The sequence below is a fragment of the Castanea sativa genome, chromosome 8 (assembly GCF_040712315.1).
Source record: "Castanea sativa cultivar Marrone di Chiusa Pesio chromosome 8, ASM4071231v1".
Lineage (NCBI taxonomy): Eukaryota > Viridiplantae > Streptophyta > Magnoliopsida > Fagales > Fagaceae > Castanea > Castanea sativa.
The window spans coordinates 41,654,251-41,678,345 of NC_134020.1; the positions used below are offsets into that span (position 1 = coordinate 41,654,251).

At 31.8% G+C, this 24,095-nt stretch overlaps 1 protein-coding gene across 1 annotated transcript; it reads right to left on the reverse strand.

Annotated features, from left to right (window-relative positions):
- Positions 1-2,332: 2,332 nt before the first annotated feature.
- LOC142608444 (beta-glucosidase 12-like) lies at positions 2,333-19,173 on the reverse strand. Its single transcript, XM_075780224.1, has 13 exons — positions 18,993-19,173; positions 18,805-18,874; positions 15,111-15,169; positions 14,889-14,964; positions 14,679-14,756; positions 14,502-14,589; positions 13,876-14,131; positions 13,395-13,510; positions 3,708-3,925; positions 3,579-3,610; positions 3,089-3,191; positions 2,883-2,991; positions 2,333-2,716 (listed from the first exon to the last, which is right to left on the reverse strand). Exons 1-13 carry the CDS (start codon positions 19,146-19,148, stop codon positions 2,548-2,550), a joined length of 1,530 nt encoding a protein of 509 aa, XP_075636339.1. The 5' UTR covers positions 19,149-19,173; the 3' UTR covers positions 2,333-2,547.
- Between the last annotated feature and the right edge of the window lie 4,922 nt (positions 19,174-24,095).

The window sequence follows — 24,095 nt, forward strand, 5'->3', positions numbered from 1 at the left end:
ACTGGGTAGATTAGGCCTTGGAGGGTCTTCTGCTATTCATGTATCCTAACTTCATTCTCTAGTGGATTATTGACCGATTGGAGGGCAGCAGAGAGGTTTTTCGCTGAGTACTTCGGTTTTCTCTTCGATAACACATCGGCGTGTTATTTTTGTGTTTGCATATCTCTTACGTTTCTGTTTACCTTTTAATTGCTGCTATGTTTGTAATTAATTATGGTTTAGAGTGTGTTACTATTTTGGTTATAGCATATATTTTATATTCCGCACATATATAGTTTGATTATAAGCTTGTGTTAGTATTTTTGTAATCGGGGGTCTATACATTCATTGGTGTCTTATACGCTATTTGAACTTTCACACTGGACCCGGTCAGATGGTGACACGTATCCAAAAGTGGACACATGTCACCATTTCAACAGGTCTAGTGCCACTGGATACTAAACCTACAATAGTCTCTTAGTTGAACACAAAACTAAAAAAGTAACTTATGGTCTCCAATTTCTCTAATTTGGAATCCTTCTCGTGATCTTATCCCTCGTTTTCTCTTTCCAAAAGAGAGAGCTTACTCTATTTCCTTGTGATGTCCTCCATCTTCTAAGAGCTAAATTGTTACCAAGTCCCATGAAAGACAAACCCACGAGACCTACTGGCTAGTAAACCTATTACATACCAGAGGTAACAAAAATTCCCTCTCAAAGAGATTCACAGAGAAAAAGAAACATAATTCTACCGCTTAGAAAGGGTGGAGGCTCTGGCCTTCCTTTTGGTGTCTAGTTCCCATTCAAGCTATCATTTTCGTAATATAGATGATTTGCTTATAGGATTTGCATTAGGTAGATTATTAATTAAAAAGTTGAAAATGTGGGACTTTTGTGCATAGCACTCACACATATATAAATATTCCAATGTAACAAATAATTCAAAAGTATCTAGGTAGGCACTCACACTCCTGGAGATTTTCGAAACAAGTAAAATATGGCAAAACTAATTCATTGAAAATCCAAATCAGTTGGAGTGCCCTCTTATTAAGTCATTATTTAACAATAATTTAAGACACATACATTGATGGAAATATGCATGTGTGCAATGGAAAATAAACGGATCTACTTCATTCATAAATGTTAACATGCACTACATAAGTTTCAGAATTTAAGAATAAGAGAGTGTAACTTGGAGCGGTGAATTTCAAAAACGAAGATCAGAAGTACTTGGGAACACTTTCAATCTTCATTCCAATTCCATTAATGCCCAAGATGTGTGGTCTCTCAATCAGTTCCAAAAAGAGAATGTCAAAGTGTCTAACACTTCTTACACCACTTCACAATATTGTTCTTACAATTCTCTATAGAAAATTCTGTATGTTTCTCCCTTTGTATCTAACTGATTATCTAATTAGGCTGGCCTTTTGGGCCTTTCCAATTGGGCTTAAGTGTGTGGCTTGGAGTTGGACCAATAAGACACTAGCTCCAATGAGCCTTGAGCTTTTCTGTCAACTCTTCACAAGTTCAAAGTTACCATTAACTATATTTAATACCACTATATAAATATAGTTCCACTATAAGCCTTATTTATAAATTATATCCCAAGAATTTATTGTACATGCAACCCCTTCATAAAATATTCGTAGTAACACAAAGTCATGAATGTAGATTGCCACTTTGTAAATTACTACTTTGTAAATTACTACATCTTATCCTTAAGTATCCGGTTTAATCCTTTAAGTTATTCATCATATATTTATAAAATTCAATTTCATAAATATATACTTTAGTAACTTCTTACTAAAGTGGTTAGGCCTAACTCTCTGAATAACAAATTCATTAAACTTATCTCAAGGGAATATTTTATATCTCCGTTAAGAGATTATGAATTCCATCTTAAGAATATATATGACTGCCCAACATAATGAGGTTTTGACTGTTATTTTAGATCATCACTCTTGATATATGAAAGCAACCTACACTTCATGATCAAATCCATTATCCTTTCAGGATTAAGAGTTATGTAAATATAAGTTGTGAGTTTATTATTCATTTGACAGTCGTTAGGAGAATAATAAAATTCACAGCGGTCCAGTTCAATATGTCTTAACTCTTAAGACATATCAACATACCAACTAGAAATCTTCATTTCCATGATCAAGACAAATCATCTTAGTTGATATATTATAGTCTTCGCAGATGAAATGCCCAATTTCATCACCGACTACGAACTAAAATTTTGAGTTTACAGAGAACTTGTGATTTATATCTTCTGTTACTAAATCGCATAAATCACATACTACGTATCTCATGGACTATATGATAATATCTCAATATTCATGTTACCATTATTTTAAATAATAATAAAACAACTTTATTAAAACACAACATGAAGTCATACATAATGTCATACATAGCATCATACAATAAGATTTAATGGCATTAATCCTAACATACATAGATACCGATTACATAATTCAAAGTCCATACAAATGGAGAAGAAATTATTTTCAGTTTATTATCTGGAGAAGAAATTATTAGTTCATAATACAAGCATAGCCCGTGTCTACTTTTTGAGAAAATTCTTGAACCAATGGGCTGAATGTTTTGGGTGTCTTTTTAACCCATCTTTGTAGTCTACATAGTTGATTCCAAATCGAACGGTGTAACCTGCATTCCACTCAAAGACGTCCAACAATGACCAGGCAAAGTATCCCGTTACATTAACGCCATCCCTATACCATAGACCAAAAATCAATGCTAGTTAGATTTCTGCAGGGAGAGAGAGAGAGAGAGAGAGAGAGAGAGAGAGAGAGAGAGAGATCTATGGATATGAAATCTATTTTCTTTTAGATTGTTATATAATTATATTATTTAAAGTTGTTAATGTTAAGCACTTACTTGATAGCCCTAAGAACGTGCCGAAGATGGCTACGGTGATACTTAATTCTTTGTTTGTCAGCAAGGGCTTCCTCAAGCGACAAAGTGGCATTATTGATCTCATCAACTCCTATAAATATAGTTAGGAGAATTTAGCATCAAATGTAAACCTAATAATTTGGGATTATAAAATAAATTTTTTTTAAAAAAAAGTTAGAGGAAATTACCATTCTCAGTGATGTAAATTAGTGGATTATGGTACTTCCTCTTTGTGTAGAGCAGAAGATCTCGAATTCCTCTAGGATACACATGCAGCCAAATTGAACCAGCCTGCAATTATTTAGGGATATTAACATAACTACATAAGCCTCAACACAATGTGCTTTATTTTTAATACAAGAAAAGAAAATATAAAGAAAAAAGTTTGGTTCCATCTATATTGCTCAGCCCATGATGTAATAATTGAACAGACTGTTCATGTGTAATTTTAGTTATATGAATTTTTTAATGAATCATGTGACTTGTTTAAATAATAGACATAGAGAGTCTTATAATTTTCCACAAAACAAATTGGAAAAGATAGATTTAAACTTGTTTAAAGCCAAACTTTCTTTGTCGTATAAATTGAGTTGTATTGAGTTGATAAAATTGATAGTTGAGGACCTTTATTAAATTAAAACAAAAATGTTGACATGTATTTAATTGGCTAGTGCATACCTGAGGACCAATGAGGCTCCCATTGCGCGAAGCTGCGAAAACAAGAAAAAATATGTTCTAGTTAGTATTCTTATATTAGATACATAAGAAACTCATAAGCATGGCTTCGAATGTTGAATTTGTACTTACGAGTAAGACTAGCACCAGAATCTGTCGAGTAACTTGCTTCTACACCATTAGTTTGAGGTGCATAAGCTGCATAAAAAGCAGTATAGTAGTTTAATCCTATAAAATCAAATGACCCATTTACTAGCATGGACTGCTCTTTGGTGAACTTGGGTAATCGGTCTTTAACAATAGATCGCATGCTATGTGGATAGTCACCATTTGTCAATGGGTCCAAAAACCTGCAATAACAATGGAATGTTTAAAATTTATGCTAATTATTGATCTGTTAAATTTGTACATACATGAATAAATTTGTACATGCTATGTGGATGTAATAACTTTTGTATATTTATTAGTATTTAAAAATAATTAAGTTCTTTTGGGGATTTTTTTTGTAAATAGTGTAAAGTTGTGATTTCCAACTATCTTGTATTGGCTTTTATTCTGTGCCAAATTTTATTGTAATTTCTTCAATCATTTTCCCTGTATGTATGTGGATTAATTTGTAAGGGATGAGTATGAGAGATTAGTGAAAAATCAAGCTTCAAAAGGTGAATAAGTGGAATTCTCTACTAGCTCACAAGTAGCTCACACAAAGCAACCCGCTAAAATGACACATGCGGAGCATATGACAAGAAGCTGAAGAGTCATGCCAGGCTGTCAAGATTGCGAGTGTTTCGTGAGAAGGGCCAACCTGCGAAGTATCCACGAAACATTCTATTTGGCAAAAAGTTGTGTTACTTTACCAAATTCTTTACCCACACTATAGATACCCTCATTACCCATGAATCGTAGGGAGTGCTTTTTAGAGAGAAAACCCTAGCAAATGAACTTGAAAGTTAGAGATTGTCATACCCACGATCATCTACACATTTCCATGTAGTTTTCTTAACTCCTACCTCTCCATCTCTAGATCCTTGAGAGGTTGTTAGCCCAAACACTTACCACACACATTCTGAGTGTCAAGTGAGATTTTGGTTCTGTTGGGAAGCATTGGAAGGAGTCATTCATTGGCGGATGCAATCGGGCTAAATTGTGGGATTTAGAAAGCTAGAGAAGATAAGACTCTAAGAAGTCCGTTGGTAGCAGTAGCTTGGAGGGCTTAAGCATATGGAGTAGATTAGGCTTGATGGGTCTTTTATTATTCATGTACTCTAACTTTATTTTCTAGTGGATTGATTTCGACTTAGAGAGTCGCAGAGAGGTTTTTTTACCGAGTTCTTCAATTTCCTCTTCGATAACATGTCTCGATGTTATCTTTGTTAGGATTAGTGCCCTTAAATCTTATTGTATGATGTTATGTATGATATTATGTATGACATGATGTATGACTTAATATTGTGATTGATAAAGTTATTTTATTATTATCTAAAATAATGGTAACATGAATATAGGACATTATCATATAGTCCATGAGATGTATTGTATGTGATTTATGTGAAAAGTCACAGAAGATGTAAATCACAAGTTCTTTGTAAACTCAGAATTTATAGTTCGTAGTCGGTGATGAAATTGGGCATTTCATCTGCGAAAACTATAATATATCAACTAAGATGATTTATCTTGATCATGGAAGTGGAGACTTTTAGTTGAAATGTTGATATATTTTAAGAGTTAAGACATATTGAATAGGACCGCTGTGAGATTTATTATTCTCCTAACGACTGTCAAATGAATAATAAATCTTACGACTTCTATTTGCATGAACTCTTAATCCTGAGAGAATAATGGACTTGATCATGAGGTGTAGGTTGCTTTGATATATCAGGAGTGAGATCTAAAGTGACAGTCAAAACCTCAGTATGTTGGGCAGCCACATTTAGTGTTGATGGAATATATATTCTTAAGATGAAAATCATAGTCTCTTGATGGAAATATAAAATATTCCCTTAAGATAAGTCTAATGGGTTCAGTTATTCAGAGAGTTAGGCATAACCACTTTAGTAAGAAATTACTAAAATATATATTTATGAAATTGGATTTCATAAATATATAATGAATAACTTTAAAGGATTAAACCGGGTACTCAAGGATAAGATGTAGTAATTTACAAAGTAGCAGTCTACATTTATGATTTTATGTTACTACGAATATTTTATAAAGAGGTTGCATGTATAATAAAGTCTTGGGATATAATTTATTAATAAGGCTTAGAGTGCAATTATATTTATATAGTGATATTAAATATAATTAATGGTAATTTTTGACTTGTCAAGAGTTGACGGAAAAGCCCAAGGCCCATTGGAGCTAGTGTCTTATTGGTCCCTTTTGGTCCCACTCCAAGCCACACACTAAAGCCCAATTGGAAATGTCCAATAGACCAGCCCAATTAGATAATCAGTTAGTTATAAAGGGAGAAACATACAGAATTTTTATTAGAAAAATAAGAAACAGTGTGTGAGAGAGTGTGAGATACACTTTCATTTTCCTTTGAAAAACTGATTGAGAGACCACACATCTTGGGCGTAAAGTGAAATTAGAGTGAAGATTAAAAGTATTTGCGAGTACTTCAATCTTTGGTTTTGAATTTCACCACACCAAGGTATGCTATCTTGTTCTTAAATTCTGAAATTTACATAGTGCACGTTATTAATCATGAATGAAATAGATCATTGTTTGTTGCTTCCGCTATGTGCTTTGTATGAGATACAAAACCAGAATTTTTCGTTCAATTGGTATTAGAGCCAGGTTTTCATTTCCTGATTGTATAATATGTTATTGAATTTTAGAATTTTAGAATTTAAGAAAACTGTTATCTTAATGTAGACATGGTTTGATAATCATTGTTTTATGAATTAACGTTATTAGCGTTGGAATTCATATGAAATGATTTATATATATATATATAGCCATTATAATTCTGCATAGCAACATTCAATATATATGGCCATGATGTACATTCAAATGGAGGATACAGTTATTGAATATAATAACTGCCAAGTGCGTGATTTTTGTCATTGAATTGCTTGGACTATTATGTACCATTTGGCTTATTGTACGGTTGTATGGTTATTGAATGGAAGTTATTGAATGGTTATGGCTTGGAGTTAATGCACTGCTTGGTGAATTCTTGCATGGCTTAGAGTTTATTTCTTGGCTTGGACCTTGATTGCATGGCTTTGTTTTCTTTGCATGGCTTGAACTTAAATGAATGGCTTGACTTTATTTGCACGGCTTGGCTATCTTGTACTTTTGAAAAGTTGAATTCGTATTTTATATATAGGATTCCAACAATCTGATAGTTATATATATAATATAATATAGTTTTGTAATATATGAGTTTATATTACATTATATATATTTATATATGTTAATGCTAGTTTAATGAAATTTATTCCTAATGAGATTAGGATTATATTTTCAAAGTGTCTAGCATTATTATGGTTCTTCATCTTTAAAACCTTTAATTTATAATATCTAGTAGGAGAGAAATACAAGGGTTGGATCTCACGGCCTCCATTGTTGGTTCATAGTAATGTGAAATATATACTTTGTCTTTTCCTTGAGCTTAGCATTCCATGCGGAGAGTATTTATTTCATGGCCTTACAAGATTGAATTTCCTGGTTTATAATGGTTTTATAAACACCTTGTCTTAGTTTCGAGCTTTGCATTCCATGCGGAGGGCGTTTTATCATGGTACTACAAAATAAGTCTGTTAAAGGGATGAAATGTGGTTACACATGATTCTAGACAATGGTATACACTAGACTAAGTATTATAGTATCCTCTATGCTGAGTTCTTACTATTATTACTTAGAAGCTAAATGTAAAACGACATATTATTAGTGTTTGATAAGAGTTATCATGATAGCACTAATAATGAGAATAGTTCTCAATCAATCATAGTATTTTATGTTCACTCTATGCTGAGGGATATTGAATATGAGATTGGGTTGTCGTTGCATATATTATTTTATGGTTTTATTAAGGTTCCATATTATATGCTTATATGCTAAATTGATAATGTCCAATTTATTTATTATATTCATGTTTATTATTTTCAGATTTTATCATGGCATCATTTAGCCCACTTGTTTCTATTCTTAACCAAAACAAATTGACTGGATCCAATTATGTTGACTGGAAAAGAAATTTGGACATTGTTTTTACTGCTGAAGAGCACAAATATGTGCTTACTCAACCATATCCTACCTTTCCTTCATTAGATGCTCCTCTTAAGGAAAAACAACGATATGATCGTTGGCAGAAATCTAATGAAATGGTCAAGTGCTACATCCTAGCATCTATTTCAAATGTTCTACAGCATCAAATGCAGGATGTAGAACTTGCTTCGGACATAATGCATAGTCTGAAGGAGATGTTTGGTGAGTAAAGCCGTTCTGCAAGGCAAAAAACTATGAGGCAAATTTATAATACCAAAATGGCTGCAGGAAGTTCAGTGAGTGAGCATTGTCTTAGGATGATTGCTAATCTGAATACATTAGAAGTTTTAGGTGCCGACATTGATGGAGAATCCCAAGTGGATATGATACTCCAGTCACTACCAGAATCATTCGAGGAATTTAGACTCAATTATGATATGAACAAAAAGATTTATTCTTTTTCTAAATTAATGAATGAGTTAGTGACAACGAAAGGCATCCTTGGTACTTGTAGTATTGAAGCCAATGTGGGTGAAGTTTCTACTTCTCAACCTAAGTCGAAAGGCAAGGGTAAGAAAAAGAAGAAGAAGAAGAAGAAGAAGGACTTCACTAAGAAAGATGGTAAACAAATTGCCTTAGGGGTTGCCAACAAAGGAAAGAAAACCAAAGGAAAGTGTTTCCATTGTGATGAGAAAGGACATTAGAAGAGGAATTGTCCAACATTCAAGGCTGCCAAAAATAAGGGTATGAAAAGTTCATTTCTTCTTGAAATATGTTTGGTACAGAATCCAACGGATTCCTGGTGTATGAATTCAGGTTGTACTAATCATATCTGCAATTCTTTGCAGGGGTTCCAAGAGACCAGAAAGTTGAATGAGGGAGAACTATTTCTTACTTTGGCTGATGGGAGCAAGATTCCGGTTATAACTGTTGGAGTGTTTAATTTATGTTTTAAGTCTAGAGTTTTAATATTGGAAGATTGTTTGTATGTACCTAATGTTCGTAGGAATTTAATTTCTGCAACTTTACTTAGGTAAACATAGATATTGTGTTATCTTGAAAGACAATGTTGTAATAAAGAAGGATAAAGTGTTTATCTGTTCTCGCAATATTGTAGATGGTCTTTATATTTTAACTCCTGATAAGCATGAATTATACAATTCTGAATTAGATAGTAACTCTCATATAAAATCATTAAAGAGAAAGTTTCCTTCTACTAGTGATGCATATCTATGGCACTTGCGTTTATGTCATTTTAATTCAAGTAGGATTCAAAGACTAATCAAAGATAGACTTTTACAGCCCATGGACTTTGATGGTTTTCCAGTTTGCGAATCTTATTTGGAATGTAAGATGACCAAACGACCTTTTAATGCAAAGGGTAGAAGAGCCCAAGATTTGCTAGAACTAGTACATTCAGATATATGTGGTCCTATGGCAATCCAAGCAACAGGTGGCTATGAGTATTTCATTACTTTCACTGATGATTACTCTAGATTTGGTTATATGTACCTAATGAAACGGAATTCTGAAGCCTTTGAAAAGTTCAAAGGGTTTAGGGCTGAAGTTGAGAATCAATTGGGTAAACACATAAAGGCCATTCGATCTGATCGAGGTGACGAATACCTTCTTGGTGATTTTAAGGATTACTTGACTGAAAATAGGATTATATCCCAGTTGACTGCACATGAAACTCCACAACAAAATGGTGTAGCAAAAAGAAGGAATATGACTCTTTTAGATATGGTTAGGTCCATGTTGAGTTATTCGACTCTACCAATTTCTTTTTGGGGATATGCCTTAAATACTGCAATGTATCTTCTAAATTTAGTACCTTCGAAGTCTATTCCTAAAACACCTGTAGAGTTGTGGAATGGCCGTAAGCCTAGTATAAGACATCTCCACATTTAGGGTTGTCCAGCACATGTGTTGAAAGGAAAGTCTGACAAGTTACAGTCTAAAACAGAAGTGGTATTTTTTGTAGGGTATCCAAAAGGAACAGTTGGAGGTTTATTCTATGGTCATAAGGACAATAAAGTGTTTGTTAGCATAAATGCCAAATTCTTGAAAAATGACTATATGAATAATTTTACTCCTAGAAGTAGAGTTGTCTTGGCTGAAATGAATGAACCTGTAGTTGAACAACCAATAGATGAAACTAGGGATGATGTGGCTGTATTAGATACACCACAAGATGCTACTCATGAGATGTCTAGTACACAGGTGCCTCATCGTAGTGGGAGAATTGTTCGGCCTCTTATAAGATTCATAGGTTTGGGAGAAACTTATGAGGCTATCTCAGAAGAGGTTGAATCGGATCCTTACACTTATAATAAAGCAATAAATAATATAGATGCACATCATTGGGTCAAAGTTATGAAATCTGAATTGGATTCTATGAATTCCAATCATGTATAGGATCTTGTAAAGGCTCCTAACGGCATTAAACTTGTTGATTGCAAATGGGTTTACAAGAGGAATAGAGGGATAGATGGAAAAGTTGAAACCTTTAAAGCAAGACTAGTGGCGAAAAGGTATACACAAAAAGAAGGTATTGATTATGATGAAACTTTTTCGCCAGTAGCCATGCTTAAAGCTATCAGAATTCTCTTATCCATTACTGCTCATTATGATTATGAGATTTGGCAAATGGATGTCAAAACTGCATTTCTTAATGGCAATCTTGAAGAAGAAATATACATGTTGCAACTAGAAGGTTTCATAGCAAATAATCAAAAGCATATGGTATGCAAGTTGAATAGGTCCATTTATGGACTTAAGCAAGCATCTAGGTCATAAACATCAGATTTGATCAAGCAATCAAGTCATTTGGTTTTGAACAAAATCTTGATGAACCATGTGTGTACAAAAGATATCGAGACAAAGTAGTAATGTTCCTAGTGCTTTATGTTAATGATATTCTACTCATTGGGAATGATGTAGAGATAATGTCATCGGTTAAAGTTTAGTTATCAAGCTAATTTGATATGGAGGACTTGGGTGAGGCTAACTTTATTCTAGGGATCAAGCTTTGGCGAGATCGTAAGAATAAGATGTTAGGCTTATCACAAGCTAGATATATAGATAAGGTCCTAAAACGGTTTAGCATGCAAAACTCCAAGAAAGGATTGCTTCCTTTTAGACATGGAGTTCCTCTATCTGATGACCAAAGGCCTAAGACTCAAGAAGAAGAAAAATTGATGAGACAAGTTCCTTATGCTTCTGCAGTGGGAAGTCTCATGCATGCCATGCTTTGTACTAGATCAGATATTTGTTATTCAGTTGGCATGCTCAGCCGATATCAATCAAATCCAGGACCAAAACATTGGCAAATTGTAAAGTATATTCTCAAGTATCTTAGGAGAACGAGAGATTATATGCTTGTTTACCGTTGTGAGGATTTGATTCCCATTAGCTATACAGATTCAGACTTTCAGTCAGATCTAGATTTCAGAAAATTCACTTTAAGATGTGTTTTCACCTTGGGAGGTGGAGCCATAAGTTGGAGGAGTGTTAAGCAATCTTGTATTGCAGACTCCACCATGGAAACTGAGTACATTGCTGCTTGTGAAGCAGTAAAGGAAGCTGTTTGGTTCAAGAAATTCCTTTCTGATCTTGGTGTTATGAGAATGGAGCAAGTTCTCATCACATTGTTTTGCGACAATAGTGGAGCGGTTGCACAATTCAAAGATCCAATGAATCACAAGAAAGAAAAGCACATTGAGAGGAAGTACCACATCATTCGAGACATTGTTGCTCGTGGAGATGTTGTGGTAGTAAAGATTGAACGTGCAAATAATCTAGCAAATCTTTTTACCAAAACCTTGTCTCAAAGGACTTTCGAGTCACATTTGGAAGCAATGGGTGTTAGATTAATGCACAATAGTCTTTAGGGCAAGTGTGAGATTGTTAGGATTAGTGCCCTTAAATCCTATTGTATGATGCTATGTATGATATTATGTATGACATTATGTATGACTTAATATTGTGATTGATAAAGTTATTTTATTATTATTTAAAATAATGATAACATGAATATGAGATATTATCATATAGTCCATGAGATGCATTGTATGTGATATGTGAAAAGTCACAAAAGATGTAAATCACAAGTTCTTTGTAAACTCATAATTTATAGTTCGTAGTCGGTGATGAAATGAGTATTTCATCTGCGAAGACTATAATGTATCAACTAAGATGATTTGTTTTGATCATGGAAGTGGAGACTTCTAGTTGATATTTTGATATTGTTTTAAGAGTTAAGACATATTGAACAAGACCGCTGTGAGATTTATTATTCTCCTAACGACTGTCAAATGAATAATAAATCTCACGACTTCTATTTGCATGAACTCTTAATCCTGAGAGAATAATGGACTTGATCATGAGATGTAGGTTTCTTTGATATATCAGGAGTGAGATCTAAAGTGACAGTCAAAACCTTAGTATGTTGGACAACCACATTTAGTGTTGATGGAACATATATTCTCAAGATGGAATTCATAGTCTCTTGATAGAGATATAAAATATTCCCTTAAGATAAGTTTAATGGGTTCAGTTATTCAGAGAGTTAGGCCTAACCACTTTAGTAAGAAATTACTAAAGCATATATTTATGAAATTGGATTTCATAAATATATAATGAATAACTTTAAAGGATTAAACCGAGAACTCAAGGATAAGATGTAGTAATTTACAAAGTGGCAGTCTACATTTATGACTTTGTGTTACTATGAATATTTTATGAAGGGGTTGCATGTATAATAAAGTCTTAGGATATAATTTATTAATAAGACCTAGAGTGCAATTATATTTATATAGTAGTATTAAATATAATTAATGGTAACTTTGGACTTGTCAAGAGTTGACGGAAAAGCCCAAGGCCCATTGGAGCTAGTGTTTTATTGGTCTCTTTTGATCCCACTCCAAGCCACACACTAAAACCCAATTGAAAATGCCCAATAGACCAGCCCAATTAGATAGTCAGTTAGTTATAAAAAGAGAAACATACAAAATTTTTATTAAAGAAATAAGAAACGGTGTATAAGAGAGTGTGAGACACACTTTCATTCTCCTTTGAAAAACTGATTGAGAGACCACACATCTTAGGCGTAAAGTGGAATTGGAGTAAAGATTAAAAGTATTCCCGAGTACTTCAATCTTTGGTTATGAATTTCATCACACTAAGGTACGCTATCTTGTTCTTAAATTCTAAAATTTACATAGTGCACCTTATCAATCATGAATAAAATAGATCCTTATTTGTTGCTTCCGCTATGTGCTTTGTATGAGATACAAAACCAGAATTTTTCTTTCAATTTTGTGTTTGCTTCTCTCTTCCCTACTCTTTAAGCTTTCATTATATTGGTGATGATGGATGAATATGGCTTAGGGTAGTGTTATCGGTTCATTAAAATTTACTCTTGTTCTGCACCTTGTTTAAGTTAGAGTAAAAACAATTAGCCGTAATTTTTAATTAGGGGTCTGAATAAACTCTTGTGTTTTAGCACAAATCTGAGCTTTTAGATAGAAATATTTAAGTTTGTCAAAGGGCAATTATTAAATTATATAAAATGTAAAATGAAAACCAACTGGCAGAACTTACCATCCCAGCACGAAATCAAGGGAACGTTGTGTCGCATTCTGGTTCTCGATCGAATTATTGAATGGCACCATCCAGAAACTATTTAGCGCTATCCCTATAACACCTTTCTGTGCTGCCTGCATGTGAATTGTTACCATTTTTTGAGACACTCAAAGCTTATGCTTGAGATTTTCTATATTTATCTAAGTATTTTGATAGATAAGTTAGAATTTTAACCTACAGTATCAATTTCATTATGATTTCTCATATCATCGACTAAGGCACCATTTGATTTTTGGTTTAGGTAGGATTCGAATCTTAGATCTCTTATTCGATGGTAAAAGACTTTATCAGTTAATTTAACTAAACTTCACTTAATCATATTTAGAAATTGACACTTATGTGGTCTAAGAGATACTCATTATATCATGTGCAATGAGTGTCTTTTTAGAGTAACATGGAAATATTTGGTTTCTTTATGTTAAAGTTTGATAAGTCAGACCTGATATTTTTGCTTGTACACTTTAACCGCTTCTGCATGAGCAAGTAGCAGGTGGTGTGTCACCAAATATGGCTCCGTACTTGAATTGCCACCGGTGCAATTTTGATTTTGCCAAGCAGAACATCGACCTGGTGCAAATTGCCCCGATGCATAACCACCACTACTGAACATAGCTGGCTCATTTAGTGTGGTCCAATGCTTTACCCGATCACCGAATTCCTTGAAGCAGAGTTCCGCATAGTCTCGGAAATCATCACTAAATATTAGACATTTAGATGTGTATATTAGAATAATTGTTAAATAATTAAATTTAAGACCAAACGAGAGCGTGGAATAATTTTTTTTTAGATAGATAGCATGGGAAAGAGAACTGGAGTCCAAATCATGCACATAAGATACCATAAAAGATGTCATTATCATTTAATTATCAATTAAACTCTAAGAGTGTTAAAATAATGGTTAAATAATTAAATTCACTTAGTATCCTTATGGGTCCTCAATATTTTTTTCTTTCATCCTAAAAATGGGAGTCATTTAACTCATAATTATGATATGATAAATATATGTAAAAAGTCTATAAATAGATGGCAAAAAGGTGCAAATTATCTGGTGACTCAATCACTTACATAATGTGGGGACTCAAGAAACCACCGTACTCATCTTCTAAGGCTTGGGGAAGATCCCAGTGAAAAATTGTCACAAAGGGGATTAGACCTGCATTCATTAATAGAAAAAAATAAATCATAAATTATAAAAGTAAAATAAGTTGATGATATGATGGGATTTTGAGATTGAATCTTGACCTTTGCTTAGAAGCTCATTGGTGAGGTTGTTGTAGTACTTGATTCCTTCCCTATTTACACCCCCACTAAGATTTCCTTCTGAAATTTGACACCATGATAAAAATTTGAGGAACATAAAAGGGTCGCATAATTATATTGATTCAAGTCCTTGATGTATACTCAATGTTACCTCATAAATCTCAAAGTAAAGATTAATGCAAATAATTTTACTTGGTAAAATTCGGGACCATGAGATTGAGAACCTGTATGCATCTGAATTCATCTCCTTCATAATCCCTACATCTTCCTAAAACAAAAACAGAAAACAAAAAAAAAACAAAATAAATATTGACCAAAAATCCTTTAAGTTCCTTTCCGGTTTGTGATAATTATTTTGGCTCAATAATTGGAATAGTTAAACAAATTTTATGTTATGTTCATCAGTTCACGTACCTTGTAGCGATGATATTGATCAACAGCTACATCTCCATTACTTCCATCTGATATCTTATCTGCAATTTCATCACAAATCTTAGGTTTCGAAGATGTAAATTTTGTTGTGCCTTACTTTGAGCCATAAATCAAACTTGGTATGGTCCTCTTATTTTTCATTAGCCAAAATTAATAAAACATAAAAAGGAATTACTATAATATTGTATTTATTTTCCTTTCAATACTAAGAAGAGAACAAATACACACACACACAAAAAAAAGAAGTTAAATAATGCCTAAATTCTTGAATTTACACATTTATATGTTAACTTTAAAGCATTCAAATCTTAATATATAAATAAAAAAGGAAATAAAGAAATTAACAAAGAGTGAAAGTGTGAAATTGGTTTAACATTAAACACAGACTCAGAAAAAACAAAATATTTTTTTTTAAATCCACGTCTTCTCACGAGTCGGTTTCAAACTGACTCCACGGGTCGGTTTCAAACTGACTTCTCACAAGTCCAAAAATTCTCACCAATGCCCCCTTTTTTTGGGGTTCGATAATGTCTTTTGTCGGGTCTAAAAAAGTTGGTTCAACGGAGAAGTACTTCTTGAAATTTTATTCCAGCAATTTAGCAAAAATTGTATCATGATCCTCATCCTACGAAAGCAATTTTGTAGCTTTCATCTGTGTCGGTTCCGGTTAAAGTCAAAGTATTTTTTAGCAAAGAAAAAAAACAAACAATTTGGCCCCATTCTTCTTATTATGTTTTTGTTTTATAAACCACGGCAAGAGTGTGATTTTCAATCCAGGCCCCAAGACAAGTTCCTGGTCCCCCACCTCCGAGAATATATACGTATAAAGAAGCTTGCTTGGGTTGTCATTGTTCTTCACCCACTTAAACCATACTCTTTTATGAAATGAGACCATTTGAGGAATAATAAGGTTTGCTACTGTTCAAACTCACAACTCCTAAACTCGTAAATGTAATAGGTCCCAAAAGCTTTCCTACCATAACCAGTGGCGGCTCCAAGAATTTTTCCTAAGATGATCCTTAACAAGTATAATTTTTTCCAGTGGCGGCTCTAAAGAATTTTTCCCAAATGTATTGTTGTTTATTTGTTTCATTAATTTGTTTGTCTTTTATAAATTATAATTTGTTATACTGTTGTTTCATTAATTATAAAATTATTAATTGTTATTTAGCCTAACATAATTTAATTTGTTTGTCTTTTATAATGCATTGGTTAATTAAATTATTAATTATTGTTTATTAGTTGCTTTTTCCAATTAATTATTGGTTAATTAATATCCCAAACAAACAAAACTAATTAGTTCAACTAATTACTATGGTTGTTTGATACTTGGAATATCACACTATTACTTTAAAAAAAAAGTCAATAAATTGTGCAGCACAAAAATATATAGGCTGAATAGCTTAAATCCAAGTCTAAAAAAGAGTGATTTATTACATATTTTATGACCATTAGTTGAACTAATCAACTAGCACATAACACAGCCATATTTATTAATTATTAGTTGCTTTTTCCAATTAATTATTGGTTAATTAATATCCCAAACAAACAAAATTAATTAGTTCAACTAATTACTATGGTTGTTTGATACTAGGAATATCACACTATTACTTTACAAAAAAAAAGTCAATAAATTTTGCAGCACAAAAATATATAGGCCGTATAGCTTAAATCCAAGTCTAAAAAAGAGTGATTTATTACATATTTTATGACCAGTAGTAGAACTAATCAACTAGCACACATCACACAGCCATATTTATTAATTATTAGTTGCACACTTGCACTAGCACTAGCACACAGTGAATCAGATAAAACCAATTTATTGTATCTCACCAAAAGATACCAACACCAACACTAAAAGACAATTAATAATCTCACCAACACCTTACACTAACACCAATCATGGTTTTGAAATTCGGACCGTTCATGGAACCGAAAAAGAGAGAAGTTCAAGATTTTTAAGATGAGACTGAGGTTGAACCGAGATCGAACCGCGATGATGTCATAATTAATTTAATATAAATAAATATATTAAATTAGTAAAAAAAGTATTTTTCATATTATAGTTTTCATAAAATAAATAAGAAAATATTAAATTTTAAGCAAACATAATAAATAAACAAATATATAAGTATATAGCAATATTATAGTAGTTTTTTTTTTTTTTGGAATAACAATATCATAGTTGATTTACTTATTATAAAAATTAGTTAATTTACTAAGATCATTAGTGAAATAACTAAATAAAAATAAATAAATAAATAGATAATTCAAAAAAAGTAACTAAATAGAAAACCACTGTTTTGAAATTTAAATCTAATATAAAATATTATTAAACATTTAAAAAAGAGACTTGATGAAGCCTAAAGCTCTTAAAGCTACATCCTACTGTGGCAGTAGTAGTAAAGTGGTATTGTATTACACGTATATCAACCAAAAAACTAAATATAATAAATTAAATTAAAAGAAAGAAATTTTTTTTTGAAGTGAAAAGAAAGAGATTTGATTGGTACACTAGCTATAAACAAATTATGTGGCCAAAACAGAGGTTGGTACCGTGGTATACAATGGGCGAGAAGATAGAGTTGACTGGCGTTATTTACTAAGCTATATATTTACCAAACAGAAAAAGACTTCATCGACCCAAAGAAATCTCAGCAAAAGAAAAGAAAACACAACAGTCCGAGTAAGGAGAAAGGGAGAAAGAGTCTTAGTGCCACTGTGCACTGATTTGGAGAAATCTGATCGCCGGTGATCGACTGGAGGCTGCAGCGGACGATAAGGACCAAAGTTTCAGATCAGATTTAGTGATTTGCTCAGTATTGGGTTTTTTTTTTTTTTTTTTTTTGAGAATCCGTGGGTTTGCTACCTCTGTAATCTGTTGGGCGTAGTGGGCTTGGCTCTGTTGCAATTTTTTTTTCCAGATTTTAATTCAATTTTTTTTTTTGAAAGTAGAACAAATAAATTTTTTTTTAAAAAAAATTTGAAAGTGTTCCTAATACAGAGTAAATATAAAATTTTAATTATTATATAAAATTTTTTTTTTTCAGCTCAGGTGGTCTTCGGAACACCCTGAACTGCACTTAGCCCCGCCACTGACCATAACCCTACTCTTACAATGACTATATTATGGTAATTACATAAGCACGAAAGTATATAGGTAGTCAATGGTAAATAAATAGTATTTAGAGATGAGGAAGGAAGCTAGAGGAACAACATAATTTTTAAATGATGGTAAGTGACTTTTGTGTAAGTCAATGGTAAATAAATAGTATTTAGAGATGAGGAAGGAAGCTAGAGAAACAACATAATTTTTAAATGATGTAAAGTGACTTTTGTGTAACGGAGCAGATCAAATGTTTTTGAAAAAAAACTAATAATACTTGGCATTAACCCAAACCTCAGATTTATTTCTGTATTTTACTCAAAAATGGAATAATTTATGTATTTTAAGTCATGAACTCACGACTCAAAGTTTCGAGTTCAGTGCATTTTAGATAGTGTATAACTTTTAGAAATACGGAGTAAGCATATATATATATATATATATAGAGAGAGAGAGAGAGAGAGAGAGATATGAAATCTATTTTATTTTAGATTATTATATAAATAAAGTATCATTATCTTTAAAGACTGTTTCGTTGGTAAATCATACGTTATAGAGAGAGAGAGAGACCTGGATATCTATGCGTGTAAGTATCCCATATACTTGGTCCTCTACCTCCTTCATTTGCTGCACCTTCACACTGAAATTTAAACACACATTGGCACATATGCGTTATGCATGATATCTCAGACTCTCAGGACACTTGAAGCAAAACTCCATTAGATATCATACAAACATGTGCAAAACCAAGGACTTACCTGGTAAGAAGCCGATGATGTCCCAAAAATGAAACCAGCCGGAAAACTTGTCCGGTTGAGTGAAGCAGTTACATTTCTTGGTGCAACAGCAATGCTATGACTCAAAGAGCCAAGCAGAACTAGGAAGCCTACGAGTCTATAGCCTTGGAACTCCATAACTGATATCTTGGTTATTCTAGGTACCACCATATGGGCATTTTATAGAGTAGCAATATATTATCAAATTGATTAAGGAACTGGAAAAAAAGACAAAAAAAAGTACAAGGAAAAGGACAGGCGCCAGCGAGGTAAACAGTAAATCTTATCAGCACTCGAAATTATTATATGGCATTGGAAATCAAATCAATGTCGATTAATTACAACACGCAAGGACAACACGTATTTATGTTTTTTTGTTTGTGTGATGGGCATGCCACAAACGCAATAAGTTAAGACAAACGTATTATATATATATATATATATATATATATATATATATATATATATATATATATGTGTGTGTAAAATTTTAGACCCTCTAACATAATATGATTAACTTAATATTAAGCTAAGTTGATTAATAAGTTTGTTAATTAACACTAAGGTAAACCAATATGTGTAAAATAAATATAATGCGAAAAAATAAAGAATACAAAGATTTTATAACCTAAGAAAACCAAACCAGTTAAAAATCTTAGGAGGATTTAACCTAACTATTTTCAAGGTAAAATAGATCTACTATGAAGAATTGAAATTTATACAATAGAACATAGACCACTAACATCCTATTGCTACCTCGAGTAGAAAACTCATAACTACCATGACCACGTAACAGCTCCGAGTTCACATACTACTTCTTTCCTTTGATTCACTGCAACCATAAGTTCTCTATTTGTGACTTTGAGACTCCACTCAAAGATTTCAGACATTTGTTAAGTTCTTTATGCAGCAATTAAAGCGATCACCAAGCTCTTGACATCAATCTTGATCTTGATAACCCTAAGTGTGCATAAAGGTAAACACCTCTAGATCTCACAAGAGATTCAACACACAACACATCAAAAGTCTCTAAAACGTAGCTAGGATTTTTCTTTTTATATAAGAAATAAAACATAAAACCTTCCAGGTCAAACGAGCTTGAGCTGAGTTGGAAATTCTGCAGAAAATTAATTTTACACGATTCTCGATCGATCGAGTCTAATTTTTAATTGATCGAGCCTTGCAGAATTTGTCCACTAATTTCTGCAATCACTCGATTCCAACTTTACATTAAAAACATACTTTGAGCAAGCCTAAACCTAGACTCTATGTTTTGATCATGGTTTGCCAACACAATACACACAAGGATGGAGGGAGACTTGGACTAGGGGGCAATGGCCCCCCTAATTTTTTTTTTTAAATTAATATATACATAATCACCAAGTTTAGAAATTTTGTTCTATAAAATCACACTTTGTCTCCCTTAATATTATCATTGATTCTTTTAGGAGTACTACTCTAGCCACAAAATTTTCTATAACATTTTTACAAACTGTTGTGGTAGTAAACTTTTTTTGGTTTGCATCTGGGCCCATCACTTACATTGCATTTTTACTTACTATTAGCCACTCACCACATTAATAATTTGTAAAAAAAGTTTGTAATTCTAGTAGTTTCTTGCTTTTAAATGCCAGATCTAAAATCTAAAGCAAAATAAACAAGCCCAAAAAAATTATTCAACAACAAAAATTACCAATAGTAAAACTAAAAATAATTAAACTCAATCATCCAATTTTACCTAAAACAAACAACCTGACCCTTTAAAAAATTTTAAACAAAATAATTTTGTCCATACTTGGATGCACACATAAAAAACACAAAAAAAAAACCTTATTAGCTGTTAAGCAACTGAGCCAGAAGCTAGAGCCACCTAACGCAACTAATAGCAAAACTGCCCTCCTAACTTTAAGTTCTGGCTCCGTCCCTGAATACACATTAAAGTTTTAATACATTGGTCCCTAAGTTCCTAGAACCTAATAATATATATATGATTGGGTTCAAGTTACACTTAGTGTAACTCTAAGCAATGTTACACCACACAATATTTTTTAATTGGATGCGAATATTGATAAATCCATTGTTAGATTACATTATTTTCACATATTCTTCATGTTTGCAAAATTTCGAGGTGATCAAAGATTAATAGCCATGTCATCAATCAATTGTTAAAATTCAAATTTTGTAGTTTAAAATAATGTATAAAAGATGAGTTTATAGATCAAATAGTAAATAACATCTAATTGATATGAAAATTGGCATGCATGTTTAGATCATATAGAACATATAATTCAGCGGTTGAATTTTCAAAATATTAATTTAATAACAAGTTATTGAGTAGTGTAATATTACTTAACATTATACTAAGTGTAACTTGAACCCAACCCATATATTACGTATCCTTATTATTTGATAAACTAACTTACATAGTTACATGATTTGAATTATTATTTTCTATACCCAGAATTTTTTTTTTTTGTCGTTTTTGTAAAATGCCATCTACATTTTGTTTTTTAAACTAACTTACACGTGCTTTTGAGTTATAATTGTTTTTTGTCGTTTTTACTAAATGCCATCTACATTTTTTTTTTTTTTTATACACTAACGTACATGCTTTGAATTATTAGTCTCTGTCGTTTTTTCAAATGCAGTCTACTTTCTCTTTTCCTTTTTCAAAAAAAAAAAAATTCATTAATCTTTTTTTTTTATGAGACCTACTAACTCCAAATTTTGCCGAAATAATACCCCTTATTAATTTATACTTTATTAGGTAGTAGGCACACAAGAGTAACATTAAAATACAATTTTATTCTAGAAAGTATTCCTAGGAATGGTTTCTAAAATAAAATTGCGTAATTTTTTTCTTTACTTTTGTATATTGAAGCCGAAGGATTTTATTTGTACAGAGTTAATTTATCTCTCCAAATTAGTTTGGATAAAAATTATTCTAATTAGAGATTCATAAAACCAATTTTTAATCATATAACATGTTTAATGAGTAATGTAATTTAATATATATATATATATATATATATAAATATTTTTATGAATCTTTGGTAGGGAGAAATTCTCTAAACTGGTTTAGAGGTGAACTGTAGTTATTTTATCTTTTATTATTTCGAAAATTTGCTACTAATTAAACAATTAAGTACAAGATATAGATGGGTTCAATCATATTTTTTTAACTCATAAGGCAATTTATTTTTACTACAAGTTTATGTATAATTTTTAAATTTTTATGGTTTTTTTTTTCGACAAGTTTAACTCATACAATTGTTCTTTTTTTTTTTCTTTTTTCTTTTTTGCTTTTAACCAACCTATCCATATGCTCCAGCATCTACACCAACATACTAATTTATAATATTTTACATCATATCCAAGATCACAGTGACAAAAACAATGGAAGAAAAGAAGGATGGGAAAATCAGAGGAAGAGTGTTGAGGCCGAAGACGCATAACAGATTGACAGAGAAGATAACAATGGTGGCTGTGACTTGTGAGACAAGTGAGAAGCAGATAATTCCTAATAAGTAGGGCCATACAATAAATAAATAAATAAATATATATATATATATATATATATATATATATAATATTTGAAACTTTGGGGGCATCTGTGTGTATATATGCTACATTTCCAAATTGTGTAAGGGCTGTCAACCACAACCAGATCTGAGAGTGAGACGTGGCTCCTTGCTGACCATGTTCTGAACTTCTGGTCCTAGCTGTCCCTTACTCTTTATGCATGATACAATGATACTATTTTTTTTGATAATCTGAAACAATGATATTATGATACACAACAATCTTGATGCTAAATACGTACCACAAATTTATTATGGTGACGATGACAACCCCCTATCATTGCATTGGCCTCCACTCAAATAAGAAACATCTAGGACCATAGTAGTCCCAATTTGAATATGATAGAGACGGTCAATAAAATATTCTGTAGTATGTGAAAATGACAGTCAAATTTAAGTTGTTATGTAAGATAATTTTCCACAAAAAAAAAAAAAGGTGATAAATGGTGTCCAATTTGGAAACAAATGCTTTAAAATAAATAGGAGTTTTACACTATAAATGAGAGAAGGAATATGTGATTTTCTATTATTTGGTTGAAGTGAAAAGGGAGAGGAAAGACAATTGGATGAATAGTGAAAATGTAATTTATACTTTATCCTTTCACTTTTTTAGTCATTACCAAACATACATGATGAATAAAATACATATTTTTTATCCTCTCAACCAAAGAGAGCATCAATATATAATATATTTACAACAATAAGCTTTTTAACACATAATACAAAAATGTTTATAAAGATTTCACAAAATAGATTACAGCCGGAATGATATTATATATGTAATGAACAACGCAGCATGGTTTCTAAGTTTTTTTTCAATATTATTATAAATGAACTAACCTCATTACATGTGTTTTGCACATGTGATGAGGTTTTTTTTTTTTTTTTTTTTTTTCTTCTTTCAGTCTAATGTCATTATTTTTATTTTCTTTTCTTTAAAAAAAAATTGGATAAGTTTTTTTTGAGGGATTTTATAGCTATTTTAAGTAGAGTTAGAAATATAATTTTATCGGATTGTCAATTTAGAAATATAATTTTATCGGATTGTCAATAAGTTTTTTCTTTATTAAACCTAAGATTTAGGAGCATTTTTAAACTATATAAAAGTCCAGTCCAAAAGAAAGAATTCTCTTATAGTATAGATATATAAATTTAAATTGAATTATTTTTTTTAAATGTAAGATTTAATTTAGAACTTCTAAAAAAAATAGAGCTAACTCGAATCAACCTACAAAAATTAAGGTGTAAAATATTATTTTTATATATCAAAATTATTTATGCTAATTTTTATTGATTATATTTTAAAAATATTTACTTTCTTTTGGTATTTTTCAGTCTTGTAAAATAGTTATATATAAAACTAACCAATATTTTGGAGGAGAGGAGATATTCCTTTATTTATTATTATTTTTTAATCCACTTGGCTACGGACAGGTGTAGGGGACCCCACGTACTTACACTCGAAGGAAGAGAAGGTTAATTCATGGCTGAAAGACAAAATGCC

Bases quoted from the DNA above. Each gene is read 5' to 3' on its own strand.
- LOC142608444 (XM_075780224.1), bottom strand. From the start codon at position 19,148: ATGGAGTTCCAAGGCTATAGACTCGTAGGCTTCCTAGTTCTGCTTGGC. The intron at 18,875-18,992 runs GTAAGTCCTTGG...TTTAAATTTCAG, and splicing joins CATCATCGGCTTCTTACCAG to TGTGAAGGTGCAGCAAATGA. The intron at 14,132-14,501 runs GTAAGTGATTGA...TCTAATATTTAG, and splicing joins TTCTTGAGTCCCCACATTAT to TGATGATTTCCGAGACTATG.